We start from the raw sequence: 20,000 nt of genomic DNA, 5'->3' as shown, positions 1-20,000 counted from the left end.
TGCAAACGTTTTCTTTTGTTTTGGTGGAAGAACAAGGTTACTGATCACGTGAGTGAAAACACTCCATAGGATAAATGCACACTTTGCCGGTAACATCTTTTGTCTGTAGTCCTGAACACGAGTGATGTTGGAGTTAAGGAAAAGAGTAAGGGGACAATTTCGAGACGCTTATTAAAATCGGCTCAAATCACTATTTACCGGCATTCCTGGGAATGTCTGGGAAAGAATAGATGGGGCAAAGGAAGTAGGAAGGAATGAAAAAAAAAATGCGGAGAGAAAGGAAGAGAGGAAGGAAGGAAGGAAGAAAGAAAGAAAGAACGAAGAATGGGTAATAGAGGTGAAAGCAAAGAAGAGGAGACCAAAGAAAGCTAGAGAGAGAGCTAGGATGAAAAGAGGTCGGTGATAAGAATATAGGAAGAAAAGAAGCGAAACACTAGGGAAGAAAGTGAAAGGAAAGAGAGACAGACGGAACAAACTTTCATGTTCAAGTTAATAAATGTTGAAATTAAAAGACCCATTTACCTTTGAGGGTACACTCTTTTGGAGAGGCTGGTAAATCATATTCTCCGGTTTCAAGCTTTCATACACGCCTTGTACAGAATGAAAGTTCGAATGTCCATCTGACCTCTGCGCAGTATTAAATTCCTCGACATCTAACAGACAGCTCGGATTATGGTAAAAAGCAGTCTCTCCGTCCAACTGTGAATCTCTTGTAAGTTTCTTCGAGATTGCACTTGTGTGTTCTTTGTAAATGTTGCCTTTTGTATTTGTTGTTCTCATAGGCTTCATCTGCAAATTATTCATTGCCATACTAAAACCGCCGTTGGTGTCATTACCTGAATGCAAATAGAAAATGGAGTGGTGTTCATTGAAATGTAACAGGAAATTGTTCGTATTGTTTTCATATGAAACAATTCCCTTAAAGATTGATCAAAAAAAGATCAGAAGCTAAGCAAAAGAATCATAAAATGACAAATTTTATTGGAGGGACCCTTTCTTCGTCGAAAGGTTAAGCTAAAGATTTACCCCTTTCCCCCGTCAATGCTCCGTTTTACAGGTATTCAATAGCTACAGATACACGGATCGGAGGAAAGTCGAAACAGGCGTCGATGGAATGAGGCGGGGATCGATCGAACTGGCGACCTCCAGCTCACAAGGCCGGGCACTAACCGAATGAGCTACGCCTCCTTATGACCCTAACCGAAAAGTCTCATTTATACTCTGATGGTACAAAGGAGGCATATTTCTATCAAAAAGGAATCATTCGCATTAGTTCCTATTCGATGCTTGTTCTAGACTAGCAGTGATATTGCAAGCACTCGTTGCTGTGCCAGTTGAGATCGAAGCACCAAACGTTGGTATCAACTAGTTGAGGAGATCGATCGGACATAAGAAAGATTCAAAAGCTACAGGCCTTTGTGAACGCACTGAACTTACCACAAAGCTCAACTTCGTCTTGCTCAGCAAAAACCGAATCATCAAAAGCTGGGTTTTTCTTCAACCCAGTCATTGGCATTGGCATTGGCAAGATATCCTATGAAAAAAAGTACGGTATCTTAAAATTCAATTTACAAGGAAATATGAAACCTAAAACCAAAGAACTAAGTTGAGTTAAAACTCTTATATTTCGATAGAATGTGGATAATAAAGGTAAACGTGTTCCAAACGAAAATTTGTGTCTCCAAAGTTTAAAACCGTCGTCAAAAAATGGCCATTTACAACGGAAAAAGCGACAAATTATGTGGGTAAACAGTAAAATTTAACAGCAAAGAATTTTTTTTTTTGCAGAACAAATAACTATGAATCGTACAAAATGAAGATCTCACATGTACGTTGAAAACAGAATAATTTTTTCAGTGTTAAATATTACATTTAAATTCTGCAGGTGGAAATATCAATCTTTAGCACAGACTATGATCAACTGGTAAAATTGCAGTTTATAACAAAGCAGGCAAACACAGAGAAATATCGTGCCCAAGAAATCGATCGAGAAACCGAACTAAAAACGTCAAAGAACGAAGAAACCAACAGAATTCCATTCACCCTCGCCTACCATCCACAAAGCTTTGCAGTCAAAAATGTCATTCTCAAAAACTTCAAAATTCTCCGCAATGATCCCGAAACTAAACATATATTTCCTCTACCACCACTTATCTCATTAAAACGCAGCAAAAATATAGGTAACTTTCTAGTTAGGAGTGGATTTCAATTTGACAACCAACCGGGAACTTTCAAATGTACACGCAAACGACGCAAAACTTGTCCTGTTATTTCTAACATGGTTAAGATTTGAGGACCCGAATCGATCCGTTTAAATCACCGACCACTTTACATGCATTACCGACTGACCGCAAATGTCATCTATTGCATAACCTGCACACTATGTAAGAAGACCTACATAGGCGAAACAGGGAAAAGATTGGCGGACCGATTTCGCGAACACCAACGAGATGTAGAAAAAAACCACATAGATGCACCAAAACCAGTCGCGCGCCATTTTAATCTTCCTAATCACTCCTACCACAACATGACAAGGCCACTGAGCGAGCAAAGGCTCAAGTTTGAGTGAATCATGCAATCCAGATGCAGTTGTTGCACTCTGCCAAGTTATATGTACAGTGTACTGTTTTAATTTTGTGGGTTCCTAAGAGCTCCCGCAAAATAAAATAAAATAAACACAAAAACATGAAACGAAATCACAGTTCACGGTGAATTTAACACCCGATTCTCATTTCACGGATAAGTATTCCCAAAAATCACAGCTCACGGTAACTGACAAAATCACGTTTCGCATTTCACGGAAAACGAAAAAAGCAATTCACGATTCACGAAAATACCCTCTACCACCCTCTTATTTTACTGTATTCAAAAGAAAAGGTTAACTACAGCTTTATCTGATCTTGTATTTAAAAAAATCGTAATTGTCACTGACCTGTGAGCTCAATGTTGGATTGGCAATAACTGTGAAAAGAAAAACGTACAATTAGATGAAAAGATAATAAAGGTTAGATCTAAGATATCCGTACGTTTCACGATAACAAAATTACTTTTCTGACAACTAACGTCTTGTACAACCTTCTCAAGTGCACTATTTAAATTTGTTAAAAGGCTCGCCGTTTGTAGAGATATTATGAGCATTTATAAGCCTATGCACTTCTTTCGAATAATTTCGATGCGACACAAGTTGCAGGAAAAGTTACCCAACCAAAATCTAAGAAAAAATGATTGCATTTCCTCGCATTTTCTCGTTATTGTTGCTTGTGATACATCAATCATTGCATGGAGTTAAAGTCAGATGTAAAGTTTAGTCAACGCTTGTCAAAACTTTTCAGTCGGTGCAACCCGTGATCATCAGTCAATGAAAGTGTTGCATCGAATTTGAAGCGATGCAATCATCAAGTGTCAAACGATCCCAATTGTAAAACCTGACCAGAAATTTGACTCGCAAAGTGAATATTTTTGAGAAATAGACTAATGTAGCAGATTCAAACGCTTTGGCACTCATGTTAGGTAAAATGAAATTTTTGCACAGAGAATGCATCTCCTTTAAGCAACTCGCCGCTTTCTGCAAACGAAGACAAGGTTGAAATTGTTTAACAATGTTTAACAAATTGTTTAACAATGAAAACTGAAATTGTTTAACAATGAAATCTCACCGCAGTTCAAATATAAAACTATTGCAGATCCTGTTGTTCATATAGATCTATCCTTAACTTGTTTATGATGAACGCATTAAATACCATGTTGAAACTGGCTTGAATTTTCAATTGCTAGAGCGCTGTAGCAGTAAGCAAAGGTCATTGGTTCTAACTCCGTCGTCCGGGTTCGGGTTTCTCAATTTTTCTTCCCTGCTACTAAAGTAGTGCTGATAACTGGGATGGTCATTTCAAGACTTAATGAAAACTCTCTAATAAAATCTGGATATCAGATTGTTTTGAAGAACTTCATATAATTTAGACGTTACCAATAATTATATTCTCATACATCTATCCTCTCCACGTTTATGAGGAACTCAGAAAGTAACCATCTCCCAATAGACCATATTCGTATTCTCAGAATTGGACTGGAACTAGCTTGCAATGTAGGCTACTGCGAGGGGATCTTTTCAAATGCAAATACTTTTTAATATATTCCCCCAAATTAGCCTCCATTGCAAGCTAGGTCCAGTCCGATACTGAGGATACAAATATGGTCTATTGGCTTGATAGCTCAATTGATAGAGCGTAGTACAATGTAACAGTAATTATGCAGAGGTCAAGCGTTCAAATTCTGTGCAGGCCTCATTTTTTTTTCGCTGCCGCTAAAAGTAGCGCTCGATCACCACAGTGTTGATCATTTCAAGACTTAATAAAGACCCTGTAACAAAAACTGGCATTCAGATTGTTTTGAAGAACTTCCAGCGATTTGGACGTATATAATATATTTATTCTAGTTCTGTACAGAGGCAGGTTGATAGGCTTTTGTACATTATGCTGGAATTTTTTTTCGAGCATATTAGTGGCATTCTCCCCCCTCCTCCTGTTTTTACGACAAAACCGACAACAACAATCCTTAGAAGATTACATTGAAACATCACTTACGTTGCAATACAACAAAAAAGACTAACTTTCCGTCACTTAAATATGAAATACCACATATTGTTGACTTATCATACTATATGCATTTGTGTTGTACATATACGTTTTTGTGAAAGTGAGCCTTCATTTGTGTTAATGTTGAAATTAATAACATTCAAATTTCACTGACAGCCTCATCAGCCTATGTGTAATGAGCATTAGCTGAGCATTTTAGTAACTTATTGGGGGGAGACCAACCATTTCAGTGGGGAAGAAAGAGCATTATTTTAGTGGCAAAGTATAGCATAATGTACAAAGCCTACAGGTTGATCGAAAATAGAATGCCAATGCACGGATTCCACGTGCCAAATCTAGATCTAAAATTCCCCCGTGCCACTAACAAAAAAGTAATGCTAATGCCTTTCCCCGACATTCGTTTGGACGTTAAACGAGATCTTTACAGAGCCGTTAGAATTCAAAGAAGTCAACTAGAGGTGAGTGTTTCAATATACTTCGTTAGAGCTGGGTGGGAGGGGAGCAGAATACCCGCCGCGTGAACTATTTTTTCCGTGCACATGGAAAAGCGGCTACAAGTTTGCCACGGGGTACGCGGAGCCGAAAGTTAGCACCGATCTTTAAACGGCTAGCATTCAGTTATCGTAGTATTTATCTTATGCATAATTATTAGGTTTGAGCACCGATACCGATACCGTGGCCACCCAACAAACTTTTACATTTGACAACTACGCATAAATACGTCAACTTAACGACCCATTCAACGGTGTTCAACTTACAAACGTGCGAACTTTGCAAGGATCGAGGGGTGACTGTCAATCAAATTCACACACCCTGATTGGCGATGCAAAGTTTTAAAAAAAATTGTTAGGTGGCCACGGTAAGGCGCGTCGCACTGTAAAACCGTTGACGTTAAACGAACAGAGAAATTATGAACGAAATTATATATGATATGAATCATATACTGAACTGCGGATATGAAATCAAGTAAAGCTATGATGGACGCAATTTTAGCAATTGCGTCGGAGAAGCCTGAAATTTTTCAGGACTTCAACGGAGTTTGAACCCGTGACCTCGCGGTACCGGTGCGACGATCTAACCAACTGTCCAGTATATGATTCATTTCATATATCATTTCGTTCATTGATTCATTCCTCACGGGAAAATAAGAACCCACAAATGACCAGCTCTCAACGTCAGTGGCTTCATAGCTCAGTTGGTTAGAGCGTCGCACCGGTATCGCGTAACCGGTATCGAGTAAACCTCGTTGAAGTCCTGAATTCTTCAGGCTTCTCTACGAAATTGCTAAAATTGCGTCCATAACTGTAAGGATCATAGCTTTACTTGAAGAGAAATTATCATCGCACGTATCTGGACTATTGAAACAATTGTCACTTACGGACACCCAAAAATTCCAAGTTGCTCCGACGAGATTTGATCCCATGACCTCTACGTTGGAATTCCATTGGACCTACCTGAATTTTTCAGTTAACGTTGTCTATAAGAGACAATTGCTTCATTAAATTGTTCAGATAAGTGCATGCGAGGATGATATTTTTTCTTTCGTCTATAGCCCGCACTTAATATGTACATTAGTACAGGCTTATTTGGTTCTTCTTCGAAGTGTTTCTAGCTTATCGCAAGGTTTTCTCATTTGCATATATATTAGGCGTTATTGTATTCAAGATAAAGAGGGTGAGAGTGTTTTCTCTGATATTTAAGTCCGAATAGTTTGGAAAACTTTAAATTTCAATATGATTGGGGAAACTATGATAAATCTTTCTTTCCGCAAACTTATCCCCTCACTCGCTAATCTTCGGAGTTTGATATGAATTCGTAAGTGACTGGCAGCTCCCGGTCAGTTGACTGCTAAGCTTACTGGCTTGATGGAGCTCGATTCGGGACCTCAATGGTTCGATCCTTGTTCAAGTCTAGGTTTTCACAGGCTTATTTTGTCAAATTATTATAACGATATTCCATGTTATACCAAAACATACTACCTGTTGTTTCAGTAACACTATTTGCTGGTAATCTGAAAAAAAAAAGAGATCATTTTGAAAGATTAATATGACCCTCATTTTTCACAACAAAATATTATAATGACTGGAATCCAGTCTCCCTCTTAAACCGCCGATACCCTGCACTTCAAAGTCAAATATTACACAACTTTACCAATATTCATCATATAAAACGGTTCCCTGTTCTGCCTCAGTAGGATGACTGTAGACCGGCTCCCTTTGCCTCTCTATACGTAATTATCTGTTACTTGCTCTCTATAGGTACTCAACCAAAAAAGTTACTTTTCTTTGACTTTACTCCGTAGTCTAGTACTGTATATAGCACAAATGGCACTCGTTCACGTCACAATCATATTTGAATGCTTACAATTATTTAATAGAATTCCCAAATGTCCCCTTCATCGAACAAATGCTAAACGAGGTTATAAAGGGATGCGAAATATATACTTCCTTAGTAACCTCTCAGAAAAAGAGGGCCTCTTGCTCGAAACTGTGTCCTTTCATGAGCAAAGCAGTCCTTTCTCCTGAGGCATTTTGAATTCTGCATGTTGATCCGGAAAGCTTCAGTTCGCTTCTCGGCCTAGTAATTTTAGAGGAAAATTATCCTACATACAAACTACCTGTTTGTTTTTCGTTGTCTGATAATAAACCAGACAAGCAGCAGAACAAGTAAGCAGAACACTGCGGCCACACCAGCCACAACGGCGATCGTTATCATCTCTTGTTTTCCCTTTTTGCCTCTCACTTTGTTTTCTCTTTTCTTAAACTTGTCGCTTTCCATGTAATAATCAGTTGTTGTGGACTTTTGTGTTACTTGTCCTGTTCGCGGAGATGCTGTTGTCGCTGACGAATCTTTAGACTTCGAAGTAACTCTTTTAGTATCTGGTGACGTTGCAAACGTAATTTCTGATGAATTTAATTGCCTTCCTGTGGTCCTTTTAGAGGTTGCAACCTAGATTACAAATCAAGCGCTTAATACAAATCATTTATCCATGACAAAAATTGTATGATTTCAGTGCCCATAGAGGGAGTTCCAATTGAGTGTCGTAAAACCAAAACCAAAGTAATTACTTTGGCCAATCAAAAAGGACGGAGACAATCCAGTAAACCAATAAAAACTCGAAGTACATGTAATTACACGCAGCCGACACAAAGCGCGGGAAAATGTGCACGCGCGAGCCACGATTGGTTTTGGTTTCACTTCTGATTGGTTGAAAAAATATCGCGAGAACTTTGAGCCAATCACTGAGTGAAATAATGCAAAACCAAAGCAATTCGCCAATTACTTTCGAGACTCAATGGAAAACCGCTCTATTGATCCCAGCTCCACCTATTGTTCCATTTCCCATCTCTTTCAATCCCTTGCACCACAATATTCGCCCTCTCCGCTCCCTTATCATGCCTTGTTGAAGATGATGGAGGGAGCCAATGCACTGAAAAGAACGGTAATGGTGATAGTGTTACTGGATTTATACACTACCGCACATACAAGATCGGTTTCATGGAAATTTACAATTCTCCGAGAGGTAGACCACCAACTCCGTGGGTCTTCGGGGATTCTTCACGAACAGCAGTATGTAGATTCTTTAACGTCCCACAGTGAGACCGGCGATACCCACGAGTTATATTCGTTATCAGAGAAGACCTGAAAGTCTGACTATGTCCTAATGAAATTACAAAGGCAGCGCTTTCTCCTCAGTTATTTTTAAAGCCCTGAGTGTTGTGAACTCGCAAGAACGAAAGTACGATGCTCAAATACTTTAGCAACCGGTCGGTTTGACTGAAGTGTCGACAACCTGAATGGAAATCATGTCCAGATTCGAAGAATGATAAGAGAAATGTAAGTGGATCCTGAAGTTCTCCCGTATTTCTTATTCCACCACTCCCCACCACCCCCCCCCCCCCCCCCTCTCCTCCCTTCCCGTCACAGGCCTATACACACAGAAGAAATAAATTTAGCCAACCAACCTGTCCTGAGGATGTTACCGCAACAGTTCGTCTTTGTGTTGTCACGGATGTCATCGCTATGGAGGACGACTGATTTTCTCTGGTTACATTTCGGGTTAGAGTACTTTTTGTAGCAATGGATTTCGTCGGAGCCTGCGTGGATCCTGAAATGAACCCTGTTGAAGTGACAACAAAAAATCGGACACAAAAATACTATTGAAGAATCAGGGACAAGGAACTGTGTAGCTTCATTTGTCACATATCACACTTTGTTTCTGGAGGAAGCCGTGCAGCCCAGTGCAACTACATTTGTAAATAGTCAACTGGTTTGCCCCCGGCCAGTTGGGATTCTTAAAGTTGTTCCGTTCTACTCTTTTACGTGATTGGCCAAGAAAAGCCCCTATGAGCGGTCGATTAAGTATTGCATCGCCCTTGTAAAGGAATCGAGGTGGCCGTCGGATCCTAAATAGTTGATCCCGGATCCCGAGTCGTGGATTCCGGAGTTCGGCTGAAAAGGAGCCGAGATTCCATCGAAATCTGTGGATTCCGAATTCTAAAGCCTCACATTTTCTGGAGTCCTCGGGGATTCCGGAATCCGGAAAATCGGACGATGTGTATCTGTGTATAGGTGAAATAGCAAAATTTGCGGGTTTTAATTAAAAACAACCAGATAACCAACCAGATATCTTCACACGTGAAGATATCACTGTTGCTATGGTTACGTATAAAAATCGCGCTTTTCGATCCCTTTCGTGAAATGATTTAGTATTTCATTGGTGTTTTTATAATAAATAGATATTACATATCCGATATTTATTTTCTAAAAAAAAGTTTCATTGTGCCCGGTGTATGCCTGTTTCGGTCTCTTCTCTTCTAGGGCAATTCCACGAACCATTATAACAGCTGCTCACTGAACCAAGTACCCCTCCCACCCTAAAAGGATCTTTCATATTTACATGTGCGATTGCCCTTTGTTTTAAAAAGAACGCAGAACTGTGTTCCTCCTTTCTTGCCTGGACCACTGCTACAGTTAATCTCTAGTTTCATAATGTAGCCAAAGTATGACGGGGTCATGTTTCCATTCCACTGGTAAAACAAAAAAATAGCAGTTATGTAAGAATATGTAAATTCCCGAATAAATATCATAGAGTGATGATGATGATATGATGCAAATTTTGCGATATTTGCTACATTTGCGGCTTTCTTAGGGTGCCTTTGCCTTTTGTTTCGTTCTCTTCGTTATTAATTTGCTATTCTTGCGATTTTTGCGATAAGATTTTGCTAGCAATTTCAATCCTGGACATAAGTGGTGAAACAATCAGCTTCAAGGGGCTAGGTCACGCTATTTCAGGTAATTTTGTTTAATTTTGTTAATTATGAGCTCTAAACATCAAATTGGCAGAGCAAGAGTCTTTCATTTGCAAAATCATGCCCACATAACAACTTGAGAATGATTTTCCAGCTTTGTAAATGACATCTTGATATAGACTGATATAAATTTGAAAAAAGGTGGGCCGACGTTTTTCAAATTTACCTAAATTCAATCCATTTCAATCCTCTCCAGTTTTGTCCATCCATGTCCCTTCTTGGCTTCCCTGTGTTTTGTTAGAATTCTTCTATAGTTTTGAACAGTTATTTTGATATTTTAGTTAATTCTATGACCATTCGATCAGTGCTGCAATTGCCTAAAATTGCGTGACCTAGCCCCTTTAATGAACAAAAACGATGGTCGGGCACATTCCGCACGTGCGATTTACATCTGTGCACATTTCGTTACTGTTGTTGTCCTGACAACGCGACGTTTGAGGTCACGTGGAGCACGCCAGGACCCGATGGGAAAATGTCAATATTCTCTCCAAATAACCATATTTTATTCCTGGAATGTTGTTACACACTTTCTCTGCCTATAACACCCCACGACGGACAAACGTCGTTTCTCCGGCGTTTCAAATGTCTTCGTTGCTACACATTTTCTCGGTAACCTTCCCGATATTAGCTCAATGGTCATTACCTCTGCTAGGCTCTTTTCCGTGAGGTCAAAATTAGCGTTGCCTTTTTCAGTGCTTTTCGTTTTGACTGTCGCAGTTTTTTCGGTATATTCAAAGTCGCTTGTCGATGATTAGAAAGTCCCATAGCGTCACCTCTTAGTACACTCTCTGTTGTCAGGGCTACGCTTGAAAAAGGCGGCCACTAGATACTGACTGACTGAGTTAGTGGATGAACGAATGAGTAATAGTAATAGTATTCTTTATTGCGCCTTAGAGCGGTTTTCAATTGACTGACTGAATCAGATTGGTTAAAAGTTCTAGCGCAACTTTTTCAACCAATCAGGGTCCGATTGTTTGAAAGCCGATTAAGTTAATCCAGGATTAGCGTTAACTTTTGTTCCATGTACTTTTTGGTGAAAGTTTCTTTTTCTTAATCTTGTTTTTCAAGATTGACTTCTTCAAATGTAAAGTTTTGCCGAATATCAGCGTTGAACAGCATTTGGGAGAAGAGAAATAAACTCCTTGGTTAATTTTTAGTCTGGGATTAGCGTTAATCGGCTTTTGAACAACCGGGCCACGCGCTTTGTATCGGCTACGTATAATTACTTCGAGTTTTGATTGGTTTACTGGATTGTCTCCTTCCTTTTTGATTGAAACTCTCTCTACTCTCCAAGGGAGGTATTGGTCTAGTTACAATAAATGTTTGAACATTAACTAATAAAAATACAAAATAACATTTACCATATCCGTATACAAGTAATTAGAAAATTCATAGCGCTTATTACATTTGTGAATTAAGATTCTCTTTTCTTTTTTGAAACATTAAACAGATATTTTTACCTATTATTTTAGATGTAACCCTGTTTTCTGCTGTAAGTAAATATTTCGTCTTCTCGTTATTACTTAAATAGGCCATTTCCGAGTTCAAGTCTGCCTCCTCTTCAAAGCGAGTCTAAGTGCGAAGCTTTTGTAATGGTAATTGGTTCAACTTTACATATGAATGAAAACTAATTTTCATAACAAAAACTTCGCACTTAGACTCGCGTTGAAGATGAGGCAGACATGATCTCGGAAATGGCCCATTGGTGTAACGAGTGTCAGCGTTTGAAATATGTGAGTGCAGCTCACGTCTTAAGGGTAAAATCCCGACAATACATCCAGAAATGCTGTTCATTTTCTATGCAATTTTCTTTGAATACTAAACACGTTTGCTCTTCTAGTGGGATTAATGCTCCTCTACTTGCCAGTTTGTATTCATAACATAATGCATGACATCCTAATCTAAACCTTGTCAGGCTAATTCTTTGTGCTGGCTTAATCATTGTAATTAATGTCAGGTAGTTTTCAAATTGATAATTATTTTTAACTTCCTTTTGTGTACATTTCTCTCTTGAAGTTGTTGAGTGAGTGAATGAGTGAGTGAGTGAGTGAGTGAGTGAGTGAGTGAGTGAATGAATGAATGAATGAAGATAAACGTAGACTCAACCAGGAATGCCAATATTTTTACCGCAGATAGTATATTAAGTAAGATACTAAGTAAAGAACATACAAAAGATGTATGATTGAATCAGTGAGGCAGACATAAAACAACTAACCTGAAGCTCCATGTAAGGCCACTCATTAGTCTTTGCCAACGCAAATGTGCTTTTCTCCTTGGATCCAAGAGTTTTCCATGTGTTCAAGTCAAGGTACAGTACATTCTCTATTAAACAATCATGATTGTTATTCATGTTTGAAATCCCCTTGGAACTCTGCACAGCAAGATCTAACCTCACCAGTGGATTTGATTTGCTTACTGTTGCAAACGTTGTTGAACAACCTATGAATGAGAAAAAAAAAATGAATACAATGTGAAAAAGTGTATTACGAGGATTCCAACAAAACGCCAACGGGACTTTTTTAAGAAGAGTTTAAGTAGAGTTAAGTCTAGCAGGTGTTCCGGCCAAAGTGATGTTCAATTTTAAGATCATATCTCTTATATCCTCTCTCTTTCAAACCAAACCAGTTTACCTCCTTCGGTATAAAAACAAACTCGCAAATGACCAGCTCCAAGATGACTTAATAGCTCACTTGGGGGAACAGTTTGCGGCGCAATTATTCCGTCCTTAGTTCTAATCCCATTCAAGTCTTGTGTTTTAAATGCTTATTCACACCATGGATGGCTCAGTGGTGAGAGTACTCGCCTCCCTTCAATGTGGCCCTGGGTCGATTCTCAGACCTGGTGTTACAACAGGGTTGTGTTTGTTGGTTTTCTACTCTGCACCTAGAGGTTTTTCTCCGGGTACTCCAGTTTTCCTATCCCCTCAAAAACCCGGCAACCTATCATTTGACATGAGTTGATTTGATTTGTTTTCTGTACAATGCGTGTCCCCAATTACTGCCCTCCCGTTAAATTCAGTTGACACTTAAGTAAACATCACTTCATTTATAAACTTATTTATAAAAATTGCAATGCCGTGTAACGATGTATGCATTACGTTGGATCAACACAAACAGTGATAAGCGTGAACGAAACACTTCACGTTAAGAAAGATCAAACAACGTTCACGAATTCACGAAGGCATTTTCTTCAAAATGCAACTACGGTCAGCCAAACCTAGCATGATCAGCGCTCGAACCAGAAAACAGACGCAGACAGCTGTCTCGGGCTTATTGGCCCTCGTTAGTGCACCGTAGTTAAAACACAATAAGTCACAGTGACGCTCCACCTATCTCATACGTGCCGCTAGTCATTCTAGAAAGAGCTATAGGATCGGATTGTGCAAAGGCCACGTAAGTTCATCCTCATCGTCGTCATCATCTACTTAAGGAGGCTCAAACCAGTTTTAACACTTTCAACAAACTGTACTATTTGGAAGGAATGAATCTAGCAACGGTTTTCACTTAAAGGTAATGTTATGATGCCATATGAAACACCTATAGATGCTTAACAAGATGCACTAATTAATGTGACGTAACGGGTTACCATGGCAACAAAAGAGCCATCTAAAAACAGCCTATATTTTGTCTTTAACTCATATATCTCAAAAACGAACTCTGTGAGCCCCTCTTTTATTGCTGAAAAGTGATTAATTACCACGCTAGGATAAAACTTTCTGCAAAGTTTTAAAAAATTCTCTGAATCCTCTCCACGGATTTTTTTTAACTTTGCAGAGAGTTTCGTCTTAGCCTGCTCATCATTTTTCAGCAAGAAAAAAATTGGGTCATCGAGTTCGTTTTTAAGACATAAACCCTTAATTAAACACAATATATGGAGCGTTTTTAGATGGTTTTACGTTTATTACGTTACCTTAATATGTGCATCTTGTTAAGCAATTATTCCCATTTCATTTGGTACCATAACATTGCCGTTAAGTGAAACAGTGTTACAGGCTTAATCCTTCTAATTCATCGGCTCCAAATTGTTGAAACCGGTTTTAGCCACCTTAAGTTGCTTCCTTAATTATAAACTGTGCTAATCATTCTAATAGGCCTTCATAATCACTCGTCATTCTATTTAAAGTTTACCCCAATTTGAAATTGTCCGTCTCGCTTCCATTTTATGACTTCGACGAGAGCGACCTCAACAAAGCTATATATGAAATGCAATTTTGATTCTGCCGTGATATATTGTCGTGATCTAGTACGTTTCAATCCTTTATTCGTAAACACCAGCACAGTATTGCTGATCTAAGAGTCTTAACCGATCCCGCAAGAAGAAACATATCCATATATTCTTATCTTTCTGCATGGCATTTGCAAGTTCAATCTTTTCATTTTACAAGGAGGGTTATTGTAAATGTGACTGTTATTTTGTATTTCTCGTTCCGATACCCTCTAATGCAATTTACATTGTCTCTGGCTAAAGAAGGATAGTTTGGCCATCCGAAATATAGTACAAAACAAGTCAGGATTAATCTAGATTGTAAAAGGCTTCTTCTTCATTATTGACCGAGAGAGAGGGGTAATTGTCCTCGGCGTGATCTAGTTCAAGAACAAGAGTGCTTAAAGTTTTGTAAACAATGACCGATTATTTTGAAAGAAGATATTTTTTAATTCTTCCGCTTTCTAGTTACAGCCCACACGCTCCTGGCAAACGTTAATTTGAACAATATATACTTAGTTAATACCAAAATGTATGTATAGGGATATGAGCCCAACAAATAGGCCATTTCCGAGTTGCTGTTTGTCTCGGTTTCGAAGTGAGTCTTGGTGCTCAACTATTGTAAGGGAAATGAGTTTTATTTGCATAAGAATACGCAACTCATTTCCATTTGAATGGTTGTGCACCAGGACTCGCTTTGAAACTGAGGCATGCAGCAACTCGGAAATGGGCTTCTGGCCTTCTGGCCTGCTCCCAACTGTGTGGCTTCATAGCTCAGCAGCATTGCACCTGCATCGCAGAGATTATGGGTTCGAATCTCGTTGGCGGGAGACACCACGATTTTTTCAGGTGACGTGAGATAACTTGAGAGCGAGGATCATTTATCTCTTTCGTTTACATACATAATTACTTGGCCCCTCCCCCACGGGGGCTTTTAAGGTCCAATGAAACGAACAGAACGGAAGAACGATTGAGGCAAATCAGTTGGCCATGACAAGTGTAGCGCGCGCGTAGCAGGAAGTTGATCCATGGGCCACCAGAATCAAATTCAACAAGTGGTGAGAACGGGTCTTGAACGAAGGATCTTCGATCACAATCTTAAGGCCACCGCCCTAACCACTGAACCACACTGGCTGAGCAGTCTTTCTGCGACAGAAGAATTTTACGCTTTCTGTCTTCCAGTGCTTTTTCCACTGATTACTAACACGTATATCTATATACAGCTGTTTCGGAAAAGGTTGTCCAAGAGAAGAGTAAGAGCTCTAGCGTTCGCGACAATGCCGAAAGGTAGTATCGGAGATATTCAATAAAATAAATTCAACTTGTAGTGAACGCCCAGAATCGAAGATGACACGACCGTCCAGTGAAGACCTACGGTGGCGAGATATTTGGGTGAAATCATGTGATGAAGTGGCAGTACGCACAGGCTTATGTTGAAGCTCTCTCTCGCTATCAAGCAACCAAAACATATCCAAAAACGAAAGGGTTCATTAGCAAAACGATGGCTCTGCAATCCGACTTTCCTGCAAAACATGACATAAAATAAGTAAGGTTACTGTAGGTCGTCAGAATCATGCTTTCTCTTTGAATCCTACCCCTTTGTTACAAATTCATGGTGTGGATCATTTGACTGAATTTTGAAACTCACTCATATCTCCATGTAGGTAACATAGCGTGAGCATGTATTTCTAGGTGACGTTTTCGACAGCATTGCTATCATGTATTCGTTGACTCAAACTGGCACAGGCACAGTGTGGCCCAGTGGTTAGGGCGCTTGCCTTGAGATCCGGAGATCCCGGGTTCAAGACCCGCTCTGACCACTCGTTGAATTTGTTCCAGGTAGTCCCTGGTTCAACTTCCCAGCTGCACTTGTAAATAGCCAACTGATTTGCCTCCGGCCAGTTGGGATTCTTAAAGGGAACCTCCACTAAAACAACAAAATAACTTTAAACCACAGAACATAATGTTTACAATTGGAATTGCTCAATCTTTTTCCAATGAAAGCGTTTGTATTCGAGAAAAATAAATTCCAAAAACGCTTATTTTGGCTTTCAAATTTCCCGGGCGCCGCCATCTTGAATAATTGTGACGTAACTTGGTTGCCCTATCGTTCCAGAACAATCGCTCTTTGTATCAGAACAATAGGGCAACCAAGTTACGTCACAATTATTCAAGATGGCGGCGTCCGGGAAATTTGAAAGCCAAAATAAGCGTTTTTGGAATTTATTTTTCTCGAATACAAACGCTTTCATTGGAAAAAGATTGAGCAATTCCAATTGTAAACATTATGTTCTCTGGTTTAAAGTTATTTTGTTGTTTTAGTGGAGGTTCCCTTTAACAGTTGTAGTTGTTGTGTTTTGTTGTTTCGTTGATTGTGTTTCATTGGCCGTGAAAAGCCCCTATGGGGAGCGGTTAATTAAGTATGTATTGTATGTGTGTGTATTAATGCTTCTTTTGGACAACCTTTCTCGAAACAGCTGTATCCTCGCGTACATTGCTACATTCTTTGACACTCGCTATTTCATTACTTTCCCTGGTACACTCTTTTTTTTTTTGTAAGAATGTTGTTTTTCCGGCTTAGGCTGAATATTCGTATTTTTCTGCCGATTTTAGGCTGAAAATATTCTTGTATTTCTCTTAAATGATAGCTTATGACATTTCTGTTTTAGAATTTATTGGGGTATCAATTACAAGTGTTTGTTATCTAGATCTGTTGTCGCTAGGTTTTCTTATTTGAAAAAGAAAGAATTTGTCATAATACTTTTTTTGCGGTTTAGTTTATGTCTTTTGTGCTGAATACTGTACATATGTATTACATGTACCGTTTATCGAACTGTCATTAGCGTTGAACATTTTGCTATAGCTAGTGCAGGTTATAATTTTCGTTTTGTTGGCTAGTTTCGACGTTCAGAGAAAGGAATAATTTATACGGTTAAGTTAAAAACATAAAATTGTATTGTATTTACAGATGTTTCAACTCACAAAATTATATCTATTCTTTTCAAAATCTCAGCCTCGGCTTTATTCTTAAAATATTCTTAAATTTTCGCAAATTTTCAGCCTTGATATTCTTATAAAATTTTTTCTTTTATAAAAAAAAGGGTGTATTTTTAACTCATCCATGTACATAAAACGTTCACTTCAATATTTGGTTTTCCGTCCGACCCTGAAATTAAACTAAATTTGTTCTTCTCGTTTTTGAGAATCGATCTTTTTTTAGCTACTTTTTAGGCTTCCTCGCGATTTTATTTTTTTCAAATACAAACCATTGTGTTCTTTGTTCTTGATTGTTGCCAACCTAAATAACTTTCTAACCTGAAGGTTTGAGTAAAACTCATGTTATAGCTTAAGCTTTAGTTTTGCTCATTTTTGTTCCAGTTTAACCTAACCGTTTAGATTATATCTTAAATGAAAGTTTTCAATAATACAAAATTTAAAATTCAAGTGTTGAATCCGAGTAATTTGCTTATGTGAGAGGAAGGCGTTTCATGTGTTTCTAAATTTGGCTTTTGTTTTATATTGTAAAAAGATCCATTCCCTTAACACGAAGCCTTAAAATTATTGCGTACCAGAAAAATTACGGATGTATGAGTTTTCCACGCAGGTTGCCTTTTCCACGGAAGAATCCATTGTGAAGGTTGAATACTTGTACGAACAGATGCAAGTGCAGCAACCTTGGACACTGCAACCAGCGTTTCTTGTCACACACCACGATTTCCCAACGTCGTTCGTCGTGGAACACGTTCCAGGAGAATCCATGTTTGAAAATTTATCTAGGTCTCCGCGGGAAACGTTGAATAGAAATCCTTCACTTGGGCTTAATAAAAGGAAACAAATGAGAATAAGCCAATCGAGCATCCTGAGACAAAGATCGGATGTTGATATTGATAAACGGATTAGCAAAATGAAGCTGCCATCAAGGGTCACTGAAAAGTGAAAAGTGATTCCTCCTTTCCGGAATCTGATCTACAATTGTAGTTTCCTGGGGGCGTTTCTCAAAAGTCCCGAAACTTTTCGGACATCTTTCGGTTGACGTAAAACGCTTTGTTTCCTCAAAACGAAAACGTTTCAAGTCATGATTATTTGCAATTGTTTCATTTTCTAAGGTTTTGAAAACATGCTCAAAGTTCCCTATTTCATAATAAGCAGAATTTTAGGTTCACAAATCGCTTTTCGGGCCCGAAAAGTTTTCGGGGCTTTTGAGACCAGCTGAGCCGAGAATAGATTCGATTTCCGCTGCTCACTCGTGTTCGGGTATCCTCCCCGTGTTTTCGGGAGTGAACGCTGGTAATCGAGCTTAAGGTGGCTGGAACCAGTTTCACTACTTTTAAGGACCTTTTTATTAGAAGAGTTGTCACTACAAAACGGTATCACGTAAAAGAAATCTTATGGTACAATACCAAACACCAATTATCACTTAACAAAATGCGCTCACTATTTTGACGTAAAAGGTTGCCATGGCAACATGAAAGCTCAGCAAAAACACCCTATATTTCGTCTTTACTTGCTTTTATCGTAAAAACGAACTCGGTGACCCCCATTTTTTATTGTAAAATAGTAATTAGCAATTTGAGATAGGACTATCTGCAAAGTTAACAAAAATTCTTGGGAGCCAATTCAGGGCTACCTTAAATTTTCGAAAATTTAAGGTAGCTCTAAATTGGCTCCCAAGAATTTTTTTAAACTTTGCTGATACTTTAATCTCAAATTGCTAATTACTATTCTACAATAAAAAATGGGGGTCACCGAGTTCATTTTTGAGATATAAGCAAGTAAAGACGAATAGAGGGTGTTTTTGGAGAGCTTTCATGTTGCCATGGCAACCTTTTTACGTCAAAATAGTGAGAGCATTTTGTTAAGCAATAATTGGTGTTTGATTTGGTACCATAACATTGCTGTTACGTGATACAGTATAGTAGTTATAACCCATCTAATAAGAAGGTCTCTAAAAGTGGTGAAACTGGTTCCAGCCACCTTAAGCCGAGAAAATTTTCCGGGAAAAACCGAGATCTCGGTAACCGAGCCAGCCCGGTCAAACGGGCTCATATAATGAGGCCCTAAGTAAGGTTACTGTAGGTCTTCTTTTGAACAACCTTTCTCAAAACAGCTGTATCCTCTTGTACATTGCTACATTCTTTGCCACTCGCTATTTCATTACTTTCCCTGGTACACTCTTTTTTTTTATAAGAATGTTGTTTTTCCGGCTTAGGCTGAATATTCGTATTTTTCTGCCGATTTTAGGCTGAAAATATCCTTGTATTTTTCTTAAATGATAGCTTATGACATTTCTGTTTTAGAATTTATTGGGGTATCAATTACAAGTGTTTGGTATCTAGATCTGTTGTCGCTAGGTTTTCTTATTTGAAAAAGAAAGAATTTGTCATAATACTTTTTTGCGGTTTAGTTTATGTCTTTTGTGCTGAATACTGTACATATGTATTACATGTACCGTTTATCGAACTGTCATTAGCGTTGAACATTTTGCTATAGCTAGTGCAGGTTATAATTTTCGTTTTGTTGGCTAGTTTCGACGTTCAGAGAAAGGAATAATTTATACGGTTAAGTTAAAAACATAAAATTGTATTGTATTTACAGATGCTTCAACTCACAAAATTATATCTATTCTTTTCAAAATCTCAGCCTCGGCTTTATTCTTAAAATATTCTTAAATTTTCGCAAATTTTGAGCCTTGATATTCTTATAAAATATATTCTTATATAAAAAAAAAGGGTGTATTTTTAACTCATCCATGTACATATAACGTTCACTTCAATATTTGGTTTTCCGTTCGACCCTGAAATTAAAGTAAATTTGTTCTTCTCGTTTTTGAGAATCGACCTTTTTTAGCTACTTTTTAGGCTTCCTCGCGATTTTATTTTTTTCAAATACAAAC

The 20,000-nt window shown here is 38.5% G+C and overlaps 1 protein-coding gene across 5 annotated transcripts in view; it reads right to left on the bottom strand.

The window, feature by feature from the left end:
- LOC138056869 (uncharacterized) overlaps positions 1–20,000 on the bottom strand; it is a 36,908-nt gene that overhangs the window by 3,829 nt on the left and 13,079 nt on the right. For 2 of the 5 annotated variants that reach the window (XM_068902795.1, XM_068902792.1), the window contains 8 exons: positions 12,120–12,343; positions 9,493–9,622; positions 8,558–8,712; positions 7,210–7,541; positions 6,572–6,603; positions 2,933–2,961; positions 1,438–1,534; positions 523–836 (listed from right to left, as the gene is read on the bottom strand). In XM_068902795.1, coding sequence (XP_068758896.1) covers positions 523–836; positions 1,438–1,534; positions 2,933–2,961; positions 6,572–6,603; positions 7,210–7,541; positions 8,558–8,712; positions 9,493–9,622; positions 12,120–12,343 — 1,313 coding nt within the window. Of the gene's footprint in view, positions 1–522; positions 837–1,437; positions 1,535–2,932; positions 2,962–6,571; positions 6,604–7,209; positions 7,542–8,557; positions 8,713–9,492; positions 9,623–12,119; positions 12,344–17,676; positions 18,063–20,000 lie in introns of those variants that run through there. The other 3 variants (XM_068902796.1, XM_068902797.1, XM_068902794.1) reach the window with 3 other exon arrangements.

This window comes from Montipora capricornis, chromosome 7, assembly GCF_036669925.1.
Source record: "Montipora capricornis isolate CH-2021 chromosome 7, ASM3666992v2, whole genome shotgun sequence".
Lineage (NCBI taxonomy): Eukaryota > Metazoa > Cnidaria > Anthozoa > Scleractinia > Acroporidae > Montipora > Montipora capricornis.
The sequence above is the reverse complement of the archived record's forward strand: the minus strand, read 5'-3'. Positions and strand labels throughout refer to the sequence as shown.